The sequence below is a fragment of the Rhipicephalus microplus genome, unplaced genomic scaffold, assembly GCF_043290135.1.
Source record: "Rhipicephalus microplus isolate Deutch F79 unplaced genomic scaffold, USDA_Rmic scaffold_28, whole genome shotgun sequence".
Taxonomy (NCBI): Eukaryota; Metazoa; Arthropoda; class Arachnida; order Ixodida; family Ixodidae; genus Rhipicephalus; species Rhipicephalus microplus.
The window spans coordinates 3,438,333-3,463,420 of record NW_027464601.1 but is presented as its reverse complement, the minus strand read 5'-3'; the positions used below and the strand labels follow the sequence as shown (position 1 = coordinate 3,463,420).

The 25,088-nt window shown below is 41.0% G+C and overlaps 1 protein-coding gene and 1 pseudogene across 2 annotated transcripts in view; both read right to left on the bottom strand.

Moving 5' to 3' along the window:
* LOC119184762 (decapping and exoribonuclease protein) overlaps positions 1-6,001 on the bottom strand; it is a 60,251-nt gene extending 54,250 nt beyond the window's left edge. Inside the window, exon 1 of one of the 2 annotated variants that reach the window (XM_075884361.1) lies at positions 5,317-6,001. In XM_075884361.1, the coding sequence (XP_075740476.1) occupies positions 5,317-5,723 (407 nt within the window). In that variant the 5' untranslated portion in view covers positions 5,724-6,001. The remainder of the gene's footprint in view (positions 1-5,316) is intronic. The other variant, XM_037434057.2, reaches the window with a different exon arrangement.
* Positions 6,002-12,256: 6,255 nt separating this feature from the next.
* On the bottom strand, positions 12,257-22,663 carry LOC119184763 (uncharacterized; annotated as a pseudogene).
* Positions 22,664-25,088: the final 2,425 nt, after the last annotated feature.

Genomic DNA, 25,088 nt, shown 5'->3' with positions numbered 1-25,088 from the left:
TGACTTCTTCTTGTTTTGCCATTTTAAGCACTGTGTGTGCACCGATGAATGCAGAACTCTACATCCAGACCTTTACGCAAGAGGACAATGTCTGCAGGTGTGATATCCGGCATCCTTGGAAGAGACCACTTGCCATAGTTTTTTCATAATTTTGACCAGTACTTCCTCTGCTTTTCTGCTAGCAATAATATTTCTTGAAGTGACGCTTTTCGACTATGTCGAGTTGTTTATCAGCACCAAGGATTTGACTTGTTCCAAAGGCCGCAAAATGTGGACTGCAACCTAATCTGGTTGTGTAGGAGCAATTGTGATGCATGGCTAGTACCTCGAGTGAGCACTTCCAACCTCCTTAAATTGTGGGTAGAGAGAAATGACCGTCTGCAGGCCCAGTATCACCCTCCCAGAGAAAGAGTGGGCTTCGGCGTGATAAGGCGCAGAAAATTGAAGCTCGACACCTGTTTGCTGGCCAACATAGTGAGCTTGTCGCTTCGGAAAGCTCGTACGTTATCAGCAAATACGGCTTTGTCGATCTTGAAGATGTTTCTTCCCAGTAGCGACTGACACAATTCGCATCCTAGCCTTGCAGGAACACACCATGTACACTCATCGTCTGCCGCAAGAAAATCTTGCGTTTTCCCAATGCACTTGCTGTTGTTTTGTATCTCGCAGAAGTCGAGGTGCAATACATGAAAGGAACCGTTTGAGTGTGTTGGCACGACCATATGATTTCCCCTCGGCTTGAATTTGGCTTTTTGTGCCTGACATTCGTGGCATGTTTTGATGCCGTGTGCAACATCTATTTTCATGATTTCAAACGTTAATCTTAAAATCCATTTTGAACACCTGATTACCGGCTATTATCGTGAGTGAAAAGCTTGAAACTCCAGCATTATAGATGGCTCTTGAAGTATCTTAAGGCCATCACAACAGCTGTGGAATGCCCCGATATCATTCACAAGTAGCAACGCCGAAAGCGACGTTGTTATAATTTTAACTCACAGGCTACGGTGACACACATCGGCTATTTTTGTTATGGGAAGTGACGTAATGTCATGTGACGGGACGACAAGGACAACCATTCAATTTATTGGCTAGATGGGACAAATAGCCTGCAATGTTTATAACGTGGAATCTACACCATGGGAGTGAATGCTAAAAACAGCAAACTTTTTTTTACACTTTATCTGAAAGAAGTCATTCCTTCTTCTAAATTATGTATTTTCAGAACATTGAACACAACACATAGTCGGCAAACAAGGCAATGGTACGCCAGCAACTGAATGTGGAAACACAGGCCGCATTTTTAGCGAGCCAAAAGTACACACGTGGTGGGTGCCGGCATTGCTATAGAACGCGTCTTGCAAGAAAGCCGAGAAGATACCCCGCCCAAAGCGTATGTGCATCTTAAAGAGTTGGACCGTGGGAGCATCTGCTACACGACACACGTGGTTCGTAGAAACCATACTCATGACGCCTTCAAAAAGAGCGGCAGCGAAGTATTGTGGGAAGGCCACCATTATGTGACACTTCAGGTATGCCTTAATGAGACGCGCACTGTGATTAGAAGTGGTCTTTGACGTCAGCAGGCCAGCGAAACGCGAAAAATAACGTTTCTTGTCATCATCTGCTCGAGTTTTGAATTTTGAGGACTCATAACTTGACTTTCCGTGCACAAACTTTTATAATATTTGTTGAATTTGTCTCCGAAATCAATGCTACTCGGGTTCCGCTGCTAAATGAGGCTGTCCCACAGCTTTCAACACGGCCCCTTTGATAGATCATGCTATGTTGCCGTAAATGACCAAACGTCTTCCTTTACGAAGCGACTAGTAGAATCCCTCAAGGGTCGGTGTTAAGCCCACTCTTATTTTATTTATGGTAACAATGCTTCTCTTGCAGTTCTCTATTCTTTTTTTCTCTTGTATGCTGATGACATTAACGCTTTCATTACCGGGCCTATTCAAATCGATCACCGGTAATCGATGCTTTGAATCGTCGATTTTATCATGTCGAAATTGTTTCTCGTGCACTCAGCACTTCCTAGTAGTCAGTACAGCCCCTCAGTACAGCCCCTCTTCTTTCAGAATCAATTCGAGTTAGCTCCTTTTGGTAACATGATGGTGTTTCCTAAGTTTTGCGCGTACCAATGTGCATGTGTTGTTGCGAAAGAACAGTTGACTGGTGAATTTGACCTAAACGCGTGCCCCTCATGGTTATGCTACAGTAACATCACAGATCTGTATTGAAAGGAACATTTGCAAGTCGAATATCAATCTAAGGGGTTGCCTCCACAATCTAATAGTGTTTAGCAGTAACATTATGCAGTAATATAGTGTTTAGAGTAACATCTCGTCGCCTATTTAATTCCCTGAGTATCCAACGTCTGTTCGGTTCTACTAACGCTTTTAATAAATCATTTCTTCCTACGGCTATCGATGAGTGGAACGGTTTGACGGATGCTATTGTCAGCGAACAAGTTGCTGTTAAATTTAGAGACTTATTACTAGCTACCCTTGACTCTTAATCGCTGTTTGTCTTTTTTTGTTGTTTGTTCTCTGCCGCCTGTATATTTTTGACCGCGAATTTACTGTTGAATATTTCGTTTGACATGCTCTGTTTTCTTTTTTTTTGTTGCTACCTGTATGTTTTAGTAATTCAAGAACTGTAACCATGAATCTGCATTTTCATTGAAATTTGTACTTGGATTGTTCCCCCCCCCTTATGTAATGCCCCGAGAGAGGCCCTTAAGGGTAAAATAAATGATGATGATGATGATGATTTATGCCAGCCATTCAGTAGAGAGCTGTTGCTGGAGCCAGAAAAAACTTATTCTACAAAAAATATTCCCAAAGGTCTGCCCATGTATAAAGTATAGAGATGACCTTCCCAACTACTTTACAGCAGCTTTTATTTGGCTCGTATCGTTATATCAGACACAGGACTGCACCACTTGTCACTAGTTGCTCCTATGGCATCGTCGTCGCACGTGTGTGTGGGTGCTCACCTGCACTGCGAAAGTCACGCACAACTCGAAACATTTTTGCAACCACTCATGAACTGAGGGAGGACGAACTTTGAGTTCGATGATGACAGCAACTCAGCTTCAAGTTTAGTAGCGACGATGTTTTGCGTGAGCCTGAAGCTCTCGTTCATGCGTTTGTTTTATTCATGGTCGAACGTCATCTCCTCTGCTGTGATTGCGTAGCTGCTGACCTTTGCGCACAATTTTATAGCTACTATGCTTGCGTGCAAGGTCCATATGTCGTTGAGACGCGGTGTGCTGGTGCCGGCTGCAGAGCTTCTCCTCACTACAGGAAGATCACCACGAAGCACATCTTGGCTCTCACTACGAAGCAGCACGAAACGTTTTTGAACTGTGCATGATATTGTTAATTTTTAATCCAATGTGCCAATACGGAAAGAAATATGCTGTGATGCATATGTTTACACGCCAACCTATGCGAAGTGAGATGGCTCATGAAAAAGAAGAAGGTAGAGCAAATAGTGAAATTCAGCGAACATATGAGTTATAGAAAAATTATTCACATCACGGGTGTTTTTTTATGTTGGTCACCTGCAGACTCTTATTGCGAAAAACAAGAAAGGTACCTGTGCCTCACGAAAAAGTACTTGTGCCTTACGAAAAGTTCACTTGTGTCTCACGAAAAACCAAGCAATGCTTCACCGCATGGCGCGAGAAACAAAACAACGCCTCAGTTCCGATTTTCTTTGTCACTGTAAATACAAACATTTTGTACAAGAATTACTATTTTTATACAGTTCCTGAGTCATTTATCCTTGTAATTTATATTCTGAATTTTCTTCGTCTTGAATATTTATGCGTATATAGTGTTTTAAGGCACTGTTGACCAGCTGGGAACAAAAATTTACACGTTTGATTTCAAACTTTATTCCAAAATATCTTTGTTCCTATATATTATAACTTTTTAGAAAGAGCATTATATGTGCAAACTGTGGTACGGCGCAGTGCGTGCTGCAGTACTTTTCAAGCTGGGAAAAACTCTTTTTCCGAGACACATGAAAATGACCAAATTCGCGCGGTAATGAAAGGGTTAAGGTATTCAGAAAAATTCATTCAGTTAACAACTCTCGCTTGCTGCAGTCAGATTTGTGTTCTTTCTCCGAATGGTGTGACAAGAACAACCTTTCTCTGAATACCTCAAAGATCAAATTGATGGGTTTATCCCGCAAAAAATTTATCGTGTGATTTTTACACAATATCTATATCATGTCCATACCATTTTTGCGTATAAAGTGTTTTTATGGCACTGTAAGGTTTATGCATTCAGCGAAGTTGGTGTTCTTTTTTATAGCATGCTAAATTTTTCTGCTCACACCTAACATGCTGCCAGTGAAATGCAAAAGATAATGTCATCTGCTCGAGTTTTGAATTTTGAGGACTCATACTTTGACTTTCCGTGCACTAATTTTCTGAGGCAATAGTTCCCTCGGCTGCGTTTGCAGAATCTCTCGAGAATTCATTTCTCCTACGGTTTTCCACAAATTGTAAAACGCAATATATGTCTTCCTTAACTTGATAATGCATCTGTCATCTGGAATGGCATCGCTAAATCTGGCAGTGAAGCCACTGATCGAATCTAGAAATACTCTGTAAAAACTAGTTTACGGTTTGAAATTCTGCCTTTAATGTTCAGTTGTGTAAATTTTCGCATTCCGCGTTAGTTAAACTGAAAGAATCGACCATTCCAAACACCTGCTAACTTCCTCATCACTCTACTGTTCATAGAATACAAAGTAAGTTTCAACTTTCATGATTTTGTTGTTTTCGACACTGTCATCATTTTTATCTCTGTCATCATTTTTATCTCTGTCATCATTTCATCTCTGTCGCCACTGTCATCATTTTTATCTCAGCACTGTACTGTGTTAACACAGTTTTTCACAATGTGCAGACTCTTTTGCTTTACCGTCCTTCAGGAAGGTTTCTACTAGGTTGTGTATATTCCCCTTTATTTTTCACTTTGATATTATGATTCTCGTCTTGTCTTTTTATTTTTCATCAATTACGCCGAATTCTTTTTGACTGTGTGCTTTCACATTTTATATGATTTTTTCTGCATAGTGTCTGTATTGCATCGTTTATTTGCATAGTTTAATTTTTGCGTGCGCTTCCACTAAGACTTCACGGTTGTTCAACGACAAATTGAATAAATGATTGATTGATTGCACGCCTTTTTTGAACTAATCCCGGTAGCGCCTATCCACCGGGGGAGTTTTCAACGGCAGAGACCGTGTTGCCGATAGGCAGCTATAGTTCTAAAAGGCAGCACATACCTGTGCACTCCATGCGACGCTGCCTCGGTGAATTTCGTCTGGCTTGAAGGAGATTGTGCTAGAACATCAATGTTTTGAAGAACCGAGCGGTATAGGCCGTAAGCCACTCTTTTCCGCGTCCAGTCTCGTCGTATTGCCGTGTCGTAACCGTGGTTCAGGTCCCACAAGGGCTCCACGGGGATCTCAGCAATCAAGTATTTCCTTTGCACTGAACTGTCGACGTAACGGCCCTCTCGGCCCACTCGCGAGAAGTTCGCGATCTCGCGTGGTTCGCCGAACCTGGGACACTCACCTCGCCACCAGTCAACAGTATCGTACACGGTCATAGAAGCGACGTGGTCGCCGGTTGTAGCCCTGTATGTTGCGTCAGCGCAACATGCCGACTGTCTCCAAGCGCCCGCCGACATGCTTGCTCCAGTCCGAGCTTTTTGAATCGGCCCCCTTGTTCATTTGCCATTCGTGCTATGGTCGAGGATGTCTTGACGATGATGATGCTGCTCCTTGGATCATTGGCATCTACCCACTCTGAGGAATCGGCCATCAGTCGGGCGGATCATGCAAGCTGAATTTATGATTATTATTTAGTAAGAGCTAAAATAATTTTGGAACGATTTTTTAATGTAACGTTAATTAGGAATAATTTTAATTTTAAGTCGTACTATTTTCTGTATTCTCGCAGAGACTGAAGATCTTTTGACTAGGAAGGCTAAATAAATAAATTCAATTTATCATTAGAACGATTGCGCCTTCTTTCGCGACAGGATATGTCGAATATTTTTTTTTTACTTTCATGACGCAAGAGAGATTTAGCCATTTCCAAAGATTTGTTTTTATGTTCTGCTTATTTCTATTTTTTCGTATTTTCTCAAAAAGTGCGATTCTATCAACATTTCTTAAAATTTTATGTATGCAGTATTTCTTATCCGTGCCACTTTAAACTATGTATATGCGTCTGTTTAGTTGTTTCCAGGACTTTATGAATGCTGTCACTTTTTCTCCCTTGTATTGATGGGATGCGGGGCTAGTCAAGCTGCGTTTTTATCGCAGCCTTTTTCCCTCATTCCACTCCTCACATTGTATGGTGTAACACTGTGGTAAAATAAACTTCAAACTAAATAAAGAATTGTTAGCAGTTGATACACCTACTAAATCTATTCGAGTCGCATATTAACCTTTCGACAACTTTGAATATTATTGCCCCAGCGCAAAGGCCCCAAATGATAGCAGAATGGCCGACGTAACCGGTAGACCACATTGCCGCAATATAATTTCGATACGTTTTCTGTGTAAGGAAAAAAGTTGGTAGCTCAACAACAAGTGTTCGATAGTTTCGAGTTCGTTGCAATATGAGCAATAATGGGAGACCGCCGAACCCACTCTGTGCATGTAAAAATTTAGTTTTGGAATTCTACAACGCATTCTGGTTATTGCAACTTCAGCTTATCTTGCTGCTCTCCATATCCTCCTCCAAGAGAACTGTAGGTGCAGGAAGTCTGCAGTGATGAATCTATACTTTGAGTAAACACAGGTAATGCATACTTTCTGAACCCGTGTTCTGAACCTTGCCGCAGTAACGCCACAACAGGAAGGAGAGAGAGAACTGTACCTGTCAGAGAAGCTCTCGCCAGAGAGTCCGAAACTTCAAAATTACAATTCCTTTGTGTCTCGGCACCCAAATTAATGGCAAGTTTCGCAAATGACGAGGAACAAGTAATCGCCATAATCTTAGAATTTCCGAATCTGTTGAAGCAGTTAGTGCTGAACACAACGACAATGAATCTGTAACTATAGCCACAGAAGTGATGGTTAAAGGAATTTTACGTAGACCTAATTTAACAGCTAAGAACTCGGCCAAAACTATTTGGCTCTAATCAGGAAGCCTAACTGAAAACGACTAGTCTAGTTGTGTAGAAAAAAAATTCTTACTCAGGCTTTTTCTTCACACTGCAAAACATCAGTTGCTATCACATCCGTGGAACCAATTTGATTTGTGCTCTTGAAGTGCTCTTGCAAAATGCTATTCAGAAGATTACTATAGGTAGTAATTTCGCATTGTTAGGAAATACATCATCATAAGATATGGCTAATTCACTGAACCTGCCACTCATAGGAAGTCTTGTTCTTGTTGCCCTTTACTTGCGGCTCATACCCTCTGTGGGGGATGTCCATTCAAATGCGCAGCGTCTTCTGCACCGCACGGCGCTGCAGCAAGACCCACACACACCTTTCCTTCCTCCGTGCCCACACAGAAGTGGCTCCTGCGCCGCACGAAAGTGACGTCACTTTAAAATTTATAACATAAAGCTATATAAATGTAATAATAATAATGCATAGTGCGTTAAACCGACAAAAATTTTACTAAGCAGGTGTTTAACGAGTCAATCAACCAGTATATGTGAATTAAACACGTATTACAAATATTTTAAAAACAGGGGCGGCATGACCGCTGCGGCTGCTAAAGGTAAACAGTGTGAGATGGTAGCTGCGTGCCATGCTGCCTGCGATGTGTGGTGGTGAAAACTCCGACAAAATCGTGGCCATGGCCTAGGCCGCCCTCAAGGAGGACCGGAGACACTCTGTCGTCGCTGCTTCATGTGATTGCTGGATGCCGAGTTGAACCTGGAGGTTGGAGCTAGCGCGGCCGTCCACCGCGCCGCAGCTTCATCTGAGTGTGTGTGCCATAAAGCTTCTCAGTATGAAGGGTGGATTATTGTTGTTGGACGTAGTGCATTTTCTAGATTGCAATGCCAAGCGTGCTGTTGTCAAAGAGGTGAAAGTGTCCTTGTTGCCGAGTTTTGCTTGTCGTGAAGGGCAAGGTCGACGATGATATAAATGCTTTTGCACAGTTCACGTGTGACTGGACGCACGTGCATTGGACCCCAGTGCATCTGCGAAGTGTTCTTACGATGAATAGAAACAGCTTTATTGTAGTGTTCTTACGAAGCTTGTGATCTCCGAAGGCCAAAGCTGCTGCATTGCCGGCTGTTTTGTTAAATGCGAACACATACGGCTGTTCTCGTCCGTTGCTACGTAAATGCTCCTGTACTTTCATAGGCCGTGCGTGTTATCAGCAAGGCAGGCAAGCAGTTTTGTAGTTACACGGGCTAACGCCGTCAGGGCAAAACGCCGTCGGCACTTGCCCTTGGGCATCGTTTATCAAGTGCTGATCGCCTAGACCATTGCGGTGGCACGTCAGTATTTTGAAGCGCCCTGCTTGTTACCTCGTCAGGTGATGGTACACTGAGTGTCATAAAAAAAAGTTCCCTGAGACTACGTTGCAGTGCACCTTTCTGTCACCAAAACTTTGATAAACCGTCAAAATCAACATTCCTGACACCTGTGCCGAAGAAACCAATGCAGCCAACTGTATTTAAGTTTGCCACGTCGTTTTGCATCTCCTCGATTACGAGCACTAATTCACAAAACAATTTATCATAATAAATATAGTCAATTCTGCGAGAGTCATCAAACATCCCGTAATAAAGGGCCTGTGGACAGGACCACCACCAGCAGCAAGTCGGGCGGTGGGAGGCCGATGAGGAGGCGAAATTTTTAAACCAATACATGCGTGAACAAGAAAAAATAAAGTAATAAAAATTCCCTATCGGAAAAACTGCCATGGTGGATACTGGAAAACTTGGTGGGCGTAGTGGAAATAATAGTGGGTATAGTGGAAATTATGGTGGGTATTGTGGGACGTAGTGGAAATTATGGTGGGTATGCAGGAACATACTGGGTGGCATGGTGTACAGAAGATGGGTAAAGTGGAAACGATGGTGGAAAGTAGTAGCTAGATAGTGGGCAATAATGGGAGGCTCTGCCCACCATTGTGATAATGCTGGGAAGCACTAAGCAGATGGTGGGTGCTGCTCATTATACTGGGCTACATGGTGTACCAAGCTGGGAAGCTCTGCCCCCATTGCGATAATGCTGGGAAGCACTAAGCAGATGATACGGCTTATAGTGACTGGCATATAGCATACCCAGCTGGAATGTATAGCATATGGTGGTCATTCAAGCTAAAAATTTGCCCTTATATACATAGTTTGATGTGACAGACATGAGGAGATATTTAATTTGCATGAAGTGCCTAGGCCCACAGAGTATATACACATATATCACACATAAACATATATATCATTCATCGTACTTTACATATTCCTCTAGATTTTCCAAGGAAATATTCGGTGACAATTCTTATAGAATATTAAGTAGTGTGGTTGATACTTAAGTCGTGACAGCTGTTTCAACCCAATTTATACCTTGCTGTTTTTATCCCTGCACATGCACTCAATGAGAAATAAAATGCTCAAATGAATGATGTTGCTTTCGGTAAATATAATACTGCCAGGATTTCAACATGTATGTTTAACTTGATGTCTCGACAATAATTCACAACCATTATCGCTACTCATGTGAAACTTATTCTACTTTGCAATGTTGTATTTGCATCACAATTGCAGTCTTCTGTTGTACTTATTTTCGAAATTTTGTGAACAATTTAAAAATGCTTCTTGAAGCTGCCACTTACCGCTGGATGTGCAAACGAGTTAACAATAAGTAACAAATAAGCACATTGTGTTCAGCATATATTTAAATCTAGAATGACAAAGTTGTGATACATTTGACCCAATGTTCTTGCTTTTTCTTTGTGTCTGCTGTGGTATGCTTTCAAGTAGGCGCAGAGAAAGCCAACAACAAATTGGTTGTCTCACTTGGCAAATTGATTATTACACCAAGAAGCAGTTTGTCACAAAGTGAAGTTTTCCAGGCAGTTTTATTCAGCACTCTCCACACAGCTACATAATGCTGTATTCAAGAAATCGAGCATTCATTTAAAAATTTTCTCAGTGGTCTATTGGCTAAGGTACTTGGCTGCTGACGCGCAGGTCACGGGACCAAATCCTGGCTGCGGCAGCTGCATTTTTGATGAAGGCAAAATTCTGTAGGCCCATGTGCTCAGATTTGGGTGCACATTAAAAAACCACAGGTGTTCAAAATTTCCGGAGCCCTCCACAACTACGTCTCTCAGAATCATATGGTGGTTTCGGGATGATAAAACCCACATGTCAATCATTTCAAATTTCCATACCAATGGTGAAACAGCTGCGCGAACTCTCGCAGCAAATAAATCTCAGTTTTAGAAGAAAACTTTGTGAATTCAGAACAGTTAAAAAAGACACTTTTTAGGTGACAAGTACTTTATTTGAAGCAGGAAACTTGGATAACGGAGCAGTTGAATAGCTTTAATAATTCTGTATTTCACTCAAACTCTGTCACAGCTCACAAACTCTTGCAGTTCTAGGCATGGTTTAAGAGGAAGATGTGTTCCCTTTTGTAATGTTCACCTGTTAAGTGAAGTCTTGTCAATTTTAGCCCCCATAGTCCAACTTAATGACCAACTTCATTAGCATTTTTTTGTGCCATCATGGCAGTTTGAATTTGTTTTTTATGTACCTTCATGTTCCTAATGAATTTATAACAATGTCTTAAGCAGCAGTAGGGAGTGAGATACTGTTTCTCGTTGTGAACAAAGTACGATATCACACATTACAATGTTACACACATTGTTGCATGTTTAGACACACCTTGAAAGCACAAGTGAAAATATAATTATATAATTCTATAACAATGAAATCGCTGTATATATGCAACATACAATGAAAGATGTATAACAAATAAAATTACAGTATATACAACATTCATTAAAATATGTGCTAGCATTATGCAAGAAAAAGTTACCTCAACATCACAAAAAAAGAGGCACAAGCATGGATTATTAAGCATTCTTTTAACTCCGATATTCCAGATAGCAAGATTGCCGTTCAAATGAAAAAAAAAAAGTAAACCTACGTAAGCACTATCCTCAGAAAAAACTATTGCATGTCTTTTAAACTTCCAGCATGTGAACAGAAAGCCATTAAACAGCTATTCAACGAAGATTCCTACTCCTTCCTGCTCCTAAGATGGAAGCCTGATGCCCAGGCCAAAATTCTGGATCCATCTATGGAAAATGCTCTTTCGACGAACCATAAAAGGGTAACTAATCCCTTCACTTTCTCATATAAGGTTACATGAGACACACGGAATTTATTGATACACATTACACCTTGTGACATGGGTCATACAGTGGGATACATTTTCTTTTTGTGGTAGTACTTGCAGTAACATGAGCAATATTTAAATCAATTTAGGCTTGCCTTTGTACAATACACAGAGCACAACAAGAGAAGCACTTGCATTCTTGAATAGTGGTAACATTACTCTTACAGTGCACGAGCTTAACCATATTGCACCAACCATGTAAATACAGCTTTTCTGGTGCTGCAGTGTTTCTAACACTGTAGCAATGTGACGTGTCAGGGCGCCGCGCCACATTTTGCTGCATCTGTGGCTAGCGCATCAGTGTGAGCACATTCGCGCCATCTGCGCCCAAGGCTGAAGTAACCTGTGCTACTCTGCCCTCTGCCAAATAGGCCCAGCAGACTTCGGAGTCCGCCGGACCACGGACCACTGCAATCATGGCTAGGTCCGAAACCTCTGAAATTGCCTGTGATGGCACTTTCACAGAGATGTGATGAATACAAGCCACACTCGTCCGGCACCTCAGACGCCAAAGGACAAGCACAGCTCTTTGAAGCGCACCAAAAAAGAAAAACCCCTCATTACAGGGCACCCAAAACGCCCCGTCACCTAAGGCAACACTTGTACACAGAGCACCACAGAACTTTAGAATGACACAAATACTACAATGGAACATCAGAGGACTGCTGAGAAACCTTGAGAATATCCAAGAACTTTTACACAAACATACACCAATAGTAGTGCTGTGTTCAACACACTTAAAATCGAAACACACCAACTTTGTACACAGGTACATTATTTTTCTAAAGAACCGAGATGATGTGATTGCATCATCCAGTGGTGTTCAAATAAAAGAACAGCCTTCACACATTTACCGCTTGCTTCAGACGTTTAATACTACAATGGAACATCAGAGGACTGCTGAGAAACCTTGAGAATATCCAAGAACTTTTACACAAACATACACCAATAGTAGTGCTGTGTTCAACACACTTAAAATCGAAACACACCAACTTCGTACACAGGTACATTATTTTTCTAAAGAACCGAGATGATGTGATTGCATCATCCAGTGGTGTTCAAATAAAAGAACAGGCTTCACACATTTACCGCTTCAGACGTTTCTTGAGGCAGTAGCTATCGAAGCGGTTATCTTCAACAAACTAGTGATGATTTGCTTTCTTTGCTGATTTGCTGTACTACATTGTTTTGCACATGACTGACTACGCAGCCAAGCTTTGGAATTTAGAGACTATTGAAATTCCTCGATCGCAGACCAGATTGACCTTGGCACTAATAACAAGACTGTCAAAATATCCGCCACGTTGGTCTAGTGGTTACGGTGCTTGACTACTGATTCGCAGGTCGTGGGGTCACATTGTGGCCACAGCATCTGCATTCAATGTAGGCAAATGGGCTTGAGGCTCTTGTAGTTTGATTTAGGTGCACCATAAAAAACACAGGATGGTCAAAATTTCCAGATCCTTTCACTATACAGTGTCTCTAATAATGAAATTGTGGTTTTGGAACCTTAATTTGGAACAATTATTATTATTGAAACTGTCAAAGAAAAGAAAATTTTGTGGGACACAACCTTCACTCCTCGAAAGGCTAAACATCTGTGAAAAACTTGTGAAGTCTTTCAGTCTCTTTCAATTTTGTTAGGCAGGTCGCAAATGAAGGTCTTCTCTTCGTGTGAAAAATTTATGTACAGAACACAGTCACTCACTTCTCCTGGTAGCAACAGCTCCAAATCTCTGTCTGGTGACAGGAAGCATTCCTTCACATGAGGAGGCACTGCAGCTGTATCAGCAATTATTGGTGGCCGGCAGAAGAGAACACACATGTCTACTTCTTTTACAAACAGTATGCGTTAAATACGCTTATAAAAACCACTTTCTGTCTTGACAAATGTGGTGTCCGACTTTGATGCTCTCTTATAAGTGGTACTATAGAAAACTTGTCTCCTCATGATGAAACGCTCATACTCTGTGACCTGTGTTATGCAGATACTATAAGAGTGCATAAGTGTCTCTCTCTCATGAGAATTAAGAGCTTGCTCTTCTCCTTTTCCCAGCAATGTCACATTACACACATTTAGTGTACTTTTCAGTGGTTGATACCCAATAAGAGTTTTGCAATGTTCTTTCTCGGAGGAAAAAAGGAGAGGGCTTTTCATACGTTGATGCAGCTTTTGAATCATTATGACGCGCTCAGTAATCTGCTGTGCCAGTCCATGGTCAGCAGATAGTAGGCGCACTATGTCTCCATTTCCTCCCTCAAAGACAAAGGCCGTATGTGCCCAAAGTGGACCAAGTGATCGAACGCAGTTTCCTAAGTGCTGCAAAGCGTGCACGTTGAATGTCATAAATGCCGTACCATAGAGTGCCTCACAGCGGGAAACAAAATTACCCAGGAGTGTCTCTGAAAAAGACAGAAACATTTTGAAAGGAGGCAAACATGAGGAAAAGCACAAGCATACTCCATTGTTCTTCTGTGATAAACGTTTCATAGGCCTTAGTCCATGTGTTTGCAATCAATCTGAGTTATAAAGCTTCACACCAGCATGCTGCACTGTAAACTACAAACGATGGCACTGACAAAAAATTCAGCAGATCCACCTTTCATTGAAATCAGTTTCACGCGAAGCAGCTAGCAAGCAAATAAATGTCTATGCTGCATTTTTTTCGCTTTGAGCCAAGTGTTACTAGGTGGATGGACGTTAAGGGCACTAGCTGGGTGCACATCATGCATTTATTAGGAATGTCAACTACCTACATTGCGGTCTACTGGTGAATACACTGAGTAACTTGGGGTCCGTCATAACGTCAGCACTCACGTAACTTTTGTTAGATTCGATGGCATGCTCCCCCGGGGTAGAGCAAGAATATAGCTAGCTGAATCATAGCAATACAAATGTAATGCTTATTAGATTGCTATAAAAGAGAAGCAAACACGGAAGCCACAAGTGACGTTAACCGGACATGGTGTTTGTCTCATAGGTTTACATATGTGATGTTCATTCCTTTGTTAGAAAACTATATAACCAGCACTGCACTCACAATTGAAGTTGCACCAAACTTGTGCCTGCATAGTGCTTTTCCTAATGCAGTATCAACAACTGGTGTAGCTCCGTGGTAGCATACTGGAGTGCCTTGCAGAATGCTTTGGTTCGATTCCTGTTGAGATACTGATTTTTTTTTTATCTTTACATTCAACGGTTCAACGTAGCCAATATCAGTTTATTCTGACGCTCTCACATTTAAGTTACTAATATCATTTCTCACCAATCCTGGGTAAATATAGAACTGTCAACACCTGCGGGCTATACCTGCATACCGCGGCCCACGGTATACAGGTAGGAATAAAGGGAAATGAAGAGGCTGACAGCATTGCCAAAAAAAGCGTTGAACAAAAAACGAGATTGAGCAATTCCTATGTCTGGAATGGATATACGACATTTTATAATGCAAGGATCTAATCATTGTTCTATAGACAAGTGGTTTGTGAGCCCTAAATCAAAGGAATCAGTACTTTATGAAGTTGAACTGCACAGAAAATTTTCAATAGGGACAGATCTCCCACGACATTTAGAGACATTAATCCACGGACTTTGACTGGAAGTAGGATACACAGCTTCCTGCACAAAATACATCAATCCAACTCACCGGAATGCTATTGTGTTCATGCAGAAGAAAATTTTTGCCATATTCTTTTGAAGTGCATAAAGTATGCGAATGAAAGAGAAAAAGTAAAGAAAAAACTAGCAAGTTTGGACAGCCGGCCCCTCACATTAAAGAAAAAAGGCGAACATATTCCTGACAGACTTCTTAGTAGAGACCGGGCTGAATAAGCACCTGTGATACACAGCCAGAGGTTGACATACATAAAATGACATGCTAGTGCATATACTGAGAGTAGAAACAGGAAGGTGGGCATGTGAACATTTTATGAGAGTGTGAACTGCTGCAAGCAAACTGTACATTGGCATGATTTTTCAACTGGTTTCAGTGTGCTATTATGGTTTTTTTTTCAGACTTCATTTTTGAGTACCATTCAGCATAATTTTTTTTTTTTTTCGCTGGAAAGCTTATTGATAAGGACTAGCCGAGGCAGTGTGGAGTTCAACCTCTGAACAGCAAAACGAAACAGGGTATGCGCTACACGCGACTAGAGGAAAAAGTTTGAAGATGTATGCAGCAACATATTAATGATATTCGTGCGATGACCAGACAGTTGTCAGACTTTCTTACCCACTTATACCAACGTTGGTCTACAACAAGTTAAAGAGGCGATCACGACAGAACCTAGACATAGGTGGCTAGATAGATAAGTAGATTGGCTCAAAAAGCCTGTAGTTTGCAAATTTAAAACACTACATTTTTGCCTACTCGAGGCTTTTTATAACTCAACTTTGTCAAAGTTCAAGAGTACACTATAAGATATCAAGAAAGCTATCTTGCACAAAATTTGTGATAGAACAGAATAAAATGCTATGAGAGGACGCGAGGAAGCAAACATCACGTCATAGGGGTTTGGTCGAGGCTACAATGATCTGACGTCACAACATTGAACGAAGTAGTGCTGTCAATTATTTTGGCAAAGAATTGGCACAAAAGTAATGAAGACACAGAATGATCTATGAATGATTTCGAATAGATTTAAACATGAGCACTTGGGCCACAGAATCAAATTACCTAGCTTTTAGTCTAGCTTACTCCAGTGCTGTGCTAATGATTCATGCGGCGGTGCTCCCAGCGAATGTGTCGTGAGATTGTGAAAGCACATAGCAATTTATCAACCAGGAACAAAAATAAATTTTTAAAGTCAGCATACTATTCAGCTTCCAGCCTTGAAAAACGATGCCCTCCAGTATTGATGTTCACTCAAGACAATTCTAGTATATTCATGCATTCAGTACATGTCTGCATTCTCTTAGCAGATGACCAAGATGTCGTGTTCTTTCAGGGTGCTCGGTTCGCCCTTCGCATGTTGGCAATTTGCCCCCCCCCCCCCCCCCCTCCTCTTGTGACCTTCCATTGCATTCTATCACAGACTGCATACAGGATAACACCCCAGCTATATTCAAGTAAATGCAATATTTACAAATGTTAGAGTCAAATCGAAATTACCTGCTTTATCGATGTCACAAGGGCCTGATTTCTCACAAAGAAGGATGTGGATTGCTTCTGAGAACTGTGACATGTGCCTCCAATATTCAGGCTGCAGGATACCGTGAAGGCAAGGGAGTGCATAGAATAATATCTATAGCCTCCACTCAGATGCCTTCCAGTGGCCACGATCTTTCAGTGGTCGTGGCAGCCTGGTCACGCAGTGTGGGGGCTTTATGGCAAGAAGACGTGAATCTAGCTTGGCCAAAATTGAAGGTGCACCTGTAAACAGAAATATAGTGGTGTAAATAATCAACAAAAAAAAACAATGACTGAACACCATGTTGTAACAAGGTACTAATTTACTATTTACCTGTCTGCAGCTGCATTTGCCAAATGTGACTAGACATTGTGCTTACATTGAAGTAGACAGCACATACCAGCTTGACATCAAGGTTAATTGTGAGCATGATTTCATGTAATACTATTGTAGCAGATGGCTGGATGTGAACTTTCTCTGTGAATTAAGTTTTTAACTACATCACCACATTGTGTGTTACAATAAAAAAACAAGTCACAATTCTGGGTACTTCTACACCATTTGGACCACCTAGTGGGACCTTATCCAAGGTTAAACTTTAAAGGAAAGCATGCTCAGAGGCTGCTGCAGAGCTCTCAAAATGTCACCCCTCTGCCACAAGCTCGTAAAAAAGTCATGTCCCAAGATTATAACATTGTGCTGAAATACATGTGATTGTACTGGCAAGACAGCAATGTACCACTTCATGGTTTCATGTAAAAAAAAAGCATACAGGGCAGAAAGAACAATGTGGACTGGGAATTGACAATAAAATTACTGACAATATCTTCGTTTGTTGGAAACCACTCATGGCTTCTTTTTCTCCATGGATTCATGGATTAGACAACTTTGTTGTGTGTGTGTTATATCTAATGCGCTGTGGGTTTCTCAAAGAGCACAGAGTACTTTCAAAGGCAAGAACTTTAATAAATTGAAACAAATGAAAAATTTACCCATGCTTAATTTGTGCACCACCCTTAGTGTTATGGATACTTACTCAAACTAAGGGGCAGGAATATTCTTATTGTACACTGTTGAACATTGTACAGGGCTGGGTATGCATAGGCCAGAGAGGATGCTGCACTAACGATCCACTTACACAGTATGTTTATTCATTGCAATCTAGAGCAGGAAGCAACTTCATCACATCATGTGTGAATAGTAGCAACCCACCCTTCAGTGACATCCCCATCCTTTAGCACAACCATGAAGGGCTCTGGTTAGCAGCTAAAGGGGTGAGAATTGCACATGTCACCTCTAACACTACTAGATAAGAAGATCCAATACACGATTATTGTCAGTCACTTTAATTATCACCTCATTATGGGTTATGTGTATTCGATTTCTTAACCTTACTCCCATATATATATGCACCGATTCTTCAATACATAATAAGTTTTAGTGAGTACAATACCTCATTTTTTCCCTTTGTTTATTCAATGATAGTGCCTTTATTCTAATTTCAAGAGCTTGCTTAGTGTAGAATATACCACTTTTTCAATGATATAATAATAATAATAATAATAATATTATGCAGAGTTCCTTTGATCCTCCTCATAGTTCATTTGGGCACCGAGACAAAGGTATTTCTGACTAGCTATGGGTAAGATGCAGCGGTGCCAAACAAATTGGAACTTCAGAGTTACATGCCGTTGTAGCAGTGTTCTGTTTTGTCCACAAGTAATCACTGCGTACTGCACATTTTTCATGACTACTAAAAAAAGGTCTGAAATTTTGGCAGTGATGTTGCACTGCAAGCAATGTAGTCAGATTTCCAAATGGTCCCTGAATGAATGAGCATACAGAAACAAAGTGCATATTACTTCAAAGTGCCAGATAAAAATATTGCTTCATTGTACTACATTACCAACATAGAAGCGCTCATGGGAGTTTGAAGAAGACAGGATGGTCTTTGTCAGCTGTTTGGCAACACCTTGAAAAACACAATGCATGTACTCCACACTCTGACAACTCACGAGGTCCAAGCCTAGAAAAAAAAAATTGTGCGACTTGATACAATTAACAACAGAATCAACAACAACAAAAAAAACATGGACAGTATAATAAAAATAAAGAAATATTAAAAGTCGAGTAGTCGTTAAGTTGGTGGAATATCTAATGATAGCCATGACCCGAGAAAGCAAAAAAACTTCAACATTTTGAATGTCTTGTGCAGTATAAAAAAATTGTCCCTGCTGGGCAGACAGTTCTAATCCAGTATTTCAAGTACCCTGAACATGAAAAATAAAGAGGAGTGACTTAAGATTGAAGAATTTAAAAAACCATGAACTGGAGAACTAACATTCAGCTTCTTGACAGTTCAATTGAAAGTGTATGCTTGTTGAAATCGCCTTTAGAAGATGCCACGTCCCACTTTGGAAGGTGCACGTTGTCGAGAGTCCCCTGGTCAACAAAATGCTATTGCTTGCCATAAAAATCTGTGTTCTCAAAACAACCATGGTTCCCAAGTTCCTCTGCAACAAGAGCCAATAAGAATGGCATGTATTTGCCGCAGACGTGCAGCCAGGCATTTTTTCAGGAGGAGGGGGGGGGGGGGGGTGCACTTGCTTAAACATTGAAAAACACCCACTTTAACTAGTCATTTTGATGATATCTACACAACCATCAGAACTTCTGGGAAGGCACTGCCCCCAGACAGTTTCTGACTTCATCACAACTTTGTCGCTTCAAAAACTTTCAATTTTATCGTTAACGTGCTCTTTTTTCTAAATGCAATTTTTCGCAGCTCTTGCAGTTTGGCCATCTTGTCTTTAGTACTGTAGTACTTTTCATGCTTGCATTTGACTCAAATATTTTGTTTCCTCATCATATGAGGAATGCCATATGATGAGAAAAATTTAAAATTTAATATGAAAATTAAAAAGTTGATATGCCATTGTACGATGTTCAAGTAACCAATTAACAAGATAGAGACATTCTAAGACTACTCATTAACTTTCATATATATTAGCAAATTTCATATTGACTTTAAAGCAAGTTTTCAACATTGTGTTACTTATACAAAGAAATCTGAGTGCCTAATGACCTATAAATATGAAAGTTTAATGATAAAAGCAGATTACATGCAAGAAGGCTGACATGTTAAAGTCTTGATACAGAATCGAAAACATACAACTCAGTATAATAACTAATCAATTAAAAATGTACAAAACATTATGTAAACTCCTGGAGTTTCTTTCCTCTTAGTTTGTATATTCAAAAATATGCATTCGGCAGCATCTAAGAGCATATCTATCAGTTATATTTATTCTAAATTCACCATACTCTGTGCTCCATGATGTAGGAATCAAAGCAAGTGTAAGCAAATGTGAACAAAATGGTAATAATTGTCGTAGTGGAACACTACCATCCCAGGCTGCAACAGTGACAGGGGACACGATTTCTCCACTGTAATTATATGGCTTTTAGTGCTCGCATAAAGGAGTACTAACACAATTTTGAAGTGCAGTAACACGGATGCTTTTGGTTTCCTTGGCATGTATTGTGAATTCTCTCCACGCACTGCAGCCGGAAAACACGTATAATTATTTAAGTTTGATTTTTAAAGCTTTCGTCTCCCAGCGTTTGCAAGGCAGCTTCACTACATGAACAGTCCTATGACGTTTCAAGCCAGCTCACTTGGTTTGCAAAATCTGGTTCCTGCATGCAGTCTAAATCAGAGAAATTATTGTCCCAGGCACTGCACGACAGTGCACTAATCATGAACAACGTTTGACTGACATCAAAGGACAGCAGGTGCATATTTCATGGGTTGAAATCTGCCCGTGACACACTTGACACATCACTATGAAACTGCCTTCTCCAAATCAAAACTGCTGGTGTAAAGGAATCAGTATTGAAAATATATGCAATGCATTCCCTAGGCACTGTAACACTCTTTTCTGGGTTCTCGACACTTGAGCTTTCATCTAGTGCAAAAAGCTGAATTTTTTTAAATTCATGTAAGTACTCTTTAAAAGGAGCTATCCTGGTCATATTAGGGCGCAAAAAGAGATATAATATTTATTTCCAACATATTTTTTACAACAATTTTTTTTTTTCAAATTGTGACAGTTCAGTAGCTAAGCATAGAAACAATTCACACTGAGCCTTTCATTACCTTTCAAATTGAGCAATGCAGATGATCCCTTCACGCTGTTGATTATGTCTTTGTAATGAAGCGCCAGTTTCATATCTCTCTTGAGAATCTCAGTTGTCCTCATTTCAGGAGGCTCCTTTGTCACATATCTCATGCTCCCTATAAAATAATAAACATGAAGAGAAACATTACATAAGTCAACAAGCTTCCCAAAACAAAACCAAAAAAGGAATTGATCAAGGGCTCAATGTCTTTGTTATGAAACACAATGAAACATATAGGTAGTGAGACCACTGAAAGTTTAGGTTCATTATTTGTCGTTAACTGTAATGTGGTGATTATGATATAAATGTGAAATTCATTTGTATGAAACGACAACTTGCTGCTGGTAGGTACTGAACCTACAACCTATGAATACTGCACCGCATGCTGTACTAAATGTGATACAGTGGTGGTGTCTTCCTGTTCACTCTACTGGGTATTTTTTTTCATGTAACTATGCAAGTAATAGCCTGCCCTGCGTGTAGCCATGACATGTGCTCTTCTTTGTCCGCTGGCGCCATGTATTGCATGGTTTTATTACAAACTGGCAGCTGACAAACAATACATTGCGTACTGCCAGAAGGCATGTCTACTCACCCAAGACGTTGGCTCCGAATGAACAAAAGTGGAATTTATCACGGGCCAATTCTCTTTCATCAGCTTTATTGTCTGTTAAGAAACCCTAGTTGAATTCCACTTCCTTTTTTCATTCACAGCTAGGGGTAAAGTTCGGGCAGACTTGATGCCTCCAGGCAGTATGACAGGCTAACTGTGAATTTGAAAAAGATCAGATGGCACGTGATGGCCGCTGACAAGAAAAAGTCACCTGCTGTCAAGGCTACGAGCAGTGCTGGCTACCCTCCCACGATTACATCCAAGGAAATGCCGAATAGAGTGGATGGGATGACGACCACTACTGTAAGTGACACAGTGACAGCATCAGGCGCAGTAGCTGAACGTTGTAGGTTTGGTCCCTATTAGCTGCAAGTTGCGTTTTCCACCTCTTCGCATCTATATATGGTAGTTACTATAACTGAGTGCCCCAAAACAGGATAATCCTATATACCTTCTTTTTCTTCATTATCTGTTCGTTTCAGCCCCCAACAAAGAGTTTATTTTTTCCCTCAGTAAAAATAATGCCTGGAATTCAAGGTACCAAAACCACTACATTATGAGGGACGTCCTAGTGAAAAGCTTCAGAAATTTTTGACTATCTGGTGTTCTGTAGAGTGTACTAACATCGCACAGTACACAGGCTTCTACCATTTTTTCACCTCCACCAAACTTTTTTTGCTCAGTTAGTTCTACAAAAGACGAAGTAATCGATACAGTGCTCACCTTCAACATGTTCACCCATAATAAGGCACCATGGGCATCCAAAGTATCTGTTGAAGGGCACCATGTTTTGAACACCTGCCCTCGCAGGCGCTTCCACAGAGCAGCACAACGCAAATGGACATGACAAGTGAACCTTGTTGTTATGAACCCACTGGACTGGCTTGGCACTGTTCACTCCACGAACAAACTAGTCGAGAAAAAGTTGCATATTTGGATGAGTCTTCCCAAACCACAGTCCTGCAAGGACCGGATGATTCAGCCGCAGGTGTGGTGGAAGCTCATTAACAATGAATTGTAGGGGCCACACAGATGTCTTGGAGGATTTAAACACTGGGCTACCATCAGAGTTAATGATGGTAGCCCAAATCATCATTCCCCATGTTTCTTGCTTTTTGTAGGTCATGATAACACTGAACATTTGTGATGTCAGTTATTGTTGTCTGAGGTTGTCGCGCTTTTGCCGAATTTGGTTCCAACTCTGATTTTGTTTTTTTGAGCAGAAAGCTGAGCTGCATGTGCAGATTGAGGATTATGAAAAAAGAGCCTCGCTCTTTTAATGACTGCAGGCTTCCAGTGCGCTGGCAAAAAGCGCACTTTGCCACCTTGCCTTGTGTTGTCATCTCATTGCTGCATGCTTCGCAGACGTAGAAGTATTGCAAAACTTCTTCTGTTTCTCTCATCCACAGTTTCCGGAGCATGTAATCACTACGCGGTAAAACAGTGGCACCAAAGAGAAAGTTGATGAGCATAGTCAGGTCACCGAGTGCTGTCCAAGTCAGTCCGTGGGAAACCGCATATGCCATGACCGCTGCAATTGCACCGGCTTTGGTTACTTGGGAGCCAGGCACGGTTTCCTGGCTGAAGCCGGAAATTTGAGACAAAAAATCCTGCTCATCCTCTGGTCTGTCCTTCCTGTCGTCATCCACGAAACTGCTGTATACATGCCCTTCGTCATTAGTAGAGTACGCACTGCTGTCACTGCCACAGTCGTCATCACTATGTACGCTGGAATCGGGCACATCTCCGCCACCATCGTCGTCACTGTGCACAATACTAGGCGCCGTTGCGTCTGCCGAGTCGTCGTCTTCATTACAGCGACTTGTGCTAGCACCATTTGATGTTGCTACGGCGTGGTCCCTCACTCGTTTGTAAAAGCTTGACGCCAGAACCTCAAAGAACTGGTCGCGATCCAGGTACACCTTGCGTCGCTTTATGAGGCGAGTTTGCGACATAGCTTTCTGCGGCTGCACTCAACATAAATAGGTGGTACGACTTCAAGAGTCTCCGCGTTTGTTGCGAACTAAACTTCTTATTCCAACTTCCAAGCACACGAAACGCATGTAGCTCTTTATACGAGTTGCAAAACTGCGTTCAAAAATCCGGACACGCAGTCGGCTCAACTTTTTTAGTAGCTAGCTGACCTTCGCCATACCTGAAACTCTGAAAACCACTTTACACTATACAAATTATGCGTTTAATAGTAAATCTTTCTGTTAACAGGTAACGCAATAACCTGTTAATTCCTAGTGTTGGGGGTCAATGTCCTGTTTGAGTTTTGATATATGGGGGAGTTTCACAACTAATATGCGCATTATGGTGCTACAACAGCATGGAGAAATATAAATGAACAGACCACCTGGATACAGTGTACTGTTGAATGAACACCATGGAGGAAAACTTGGGGTGAACACAAACTTGGGATTCAGAGCGTATACCGTAACACAAAGTTTTTTCGTTTTATTTTTATATTACTGCAATACTGGTTTAACATTAATTTTTATCTAGTGTTTAGCTTGTTTTTCAAGAAGATTCTTAGATATTGTGAGCATGTTACAATTACAAGTTTCAGACATGGCACATATCTACTTGAAGGATGTGCAATAGCGAGGTGGTTGGTTGAAAACATTGACACTATATCGTGGCTTGCAAAATCGAAATCTTCGCGAAATTCCTTTGCACTGAGGTGCTAAGGCTTTATCGAAGCCATGTTTTGTTCGGAAATGAATAGGTTATGAAACTTTTTTTTATGAGTCACCAATGAGCAGTTTGACATTTGCTATGTATGATAGTAAAAATTGCTTGCTTTAACAGAATGCAGCCGTTATTAACAAAGGCAGATATTTGTTTACACACTGTCATTATTGGTCCTGCATACAAGCACGTCCAAAAAAAAGGGCACAATATTGTCTTTCCTTCTGATGTGGTGTGCACTATTCAGTATCACGAAGAAAGCATCCAGACTCGTTTTTTTTTTTTAATGTTACAAAAGTGTCAACGATAAATTTTCACCTGCAAGGCTAGTGAGCTCAGCCTGCATGTTTTCACGTGCTCCATCACTAAGTTTGCCATGGCAACAGAAACAGGACTTCTTATAGGGCACCTTTCAACTTTGAAAGTAAATCTTGTTGGCACACCTGAAGTAAGTTGCAATTCCATATGATGTGGAGATCGCAACACGACGTAGATTAGTGAAACTGACAGGAAAAGGCCATTGAGGCTTGAGCACAAAGGGGATGTTGCTAAGCCACGCATGCAACGTGTTCCTATGCAGTGCTTGTTGAATGCATCTGTACAAGAGGTTATGCAGAGACGATGGCTATTCCTGAAATTGTGTTTTGTTCGCACCGGCTAGTTGCAGTAACTATGGCACCCGACTGGCTTCTACAAGAACGTGACTCGTGAACCTACACTCATTTGTTGCCAGTGTATGCATACTGAGAATGTATAGGTAGCAATACATGTAAATTATTTTGCTGATGATTGTTCTGTGAAGGTAGGGTGAGACTTGCTTTTGGTGAAAAAAAAATTCGATTTTGGGATTTGGCTGTGACACGATAGAGAATTTCTCGATATTTAAAAAAATATATCGCACTCAGGCCCTCGCAGTTTTCAACATACTTTGTTGTTTTTTTTTTTTTTGGCACATTTACAGGAATCCACATGTACCCTTAAGTAACTTCTGCATTATCTATATTTTTTTGTGAGCTATCAAACAAAAACAAACCAAGTTTCTCAAAAA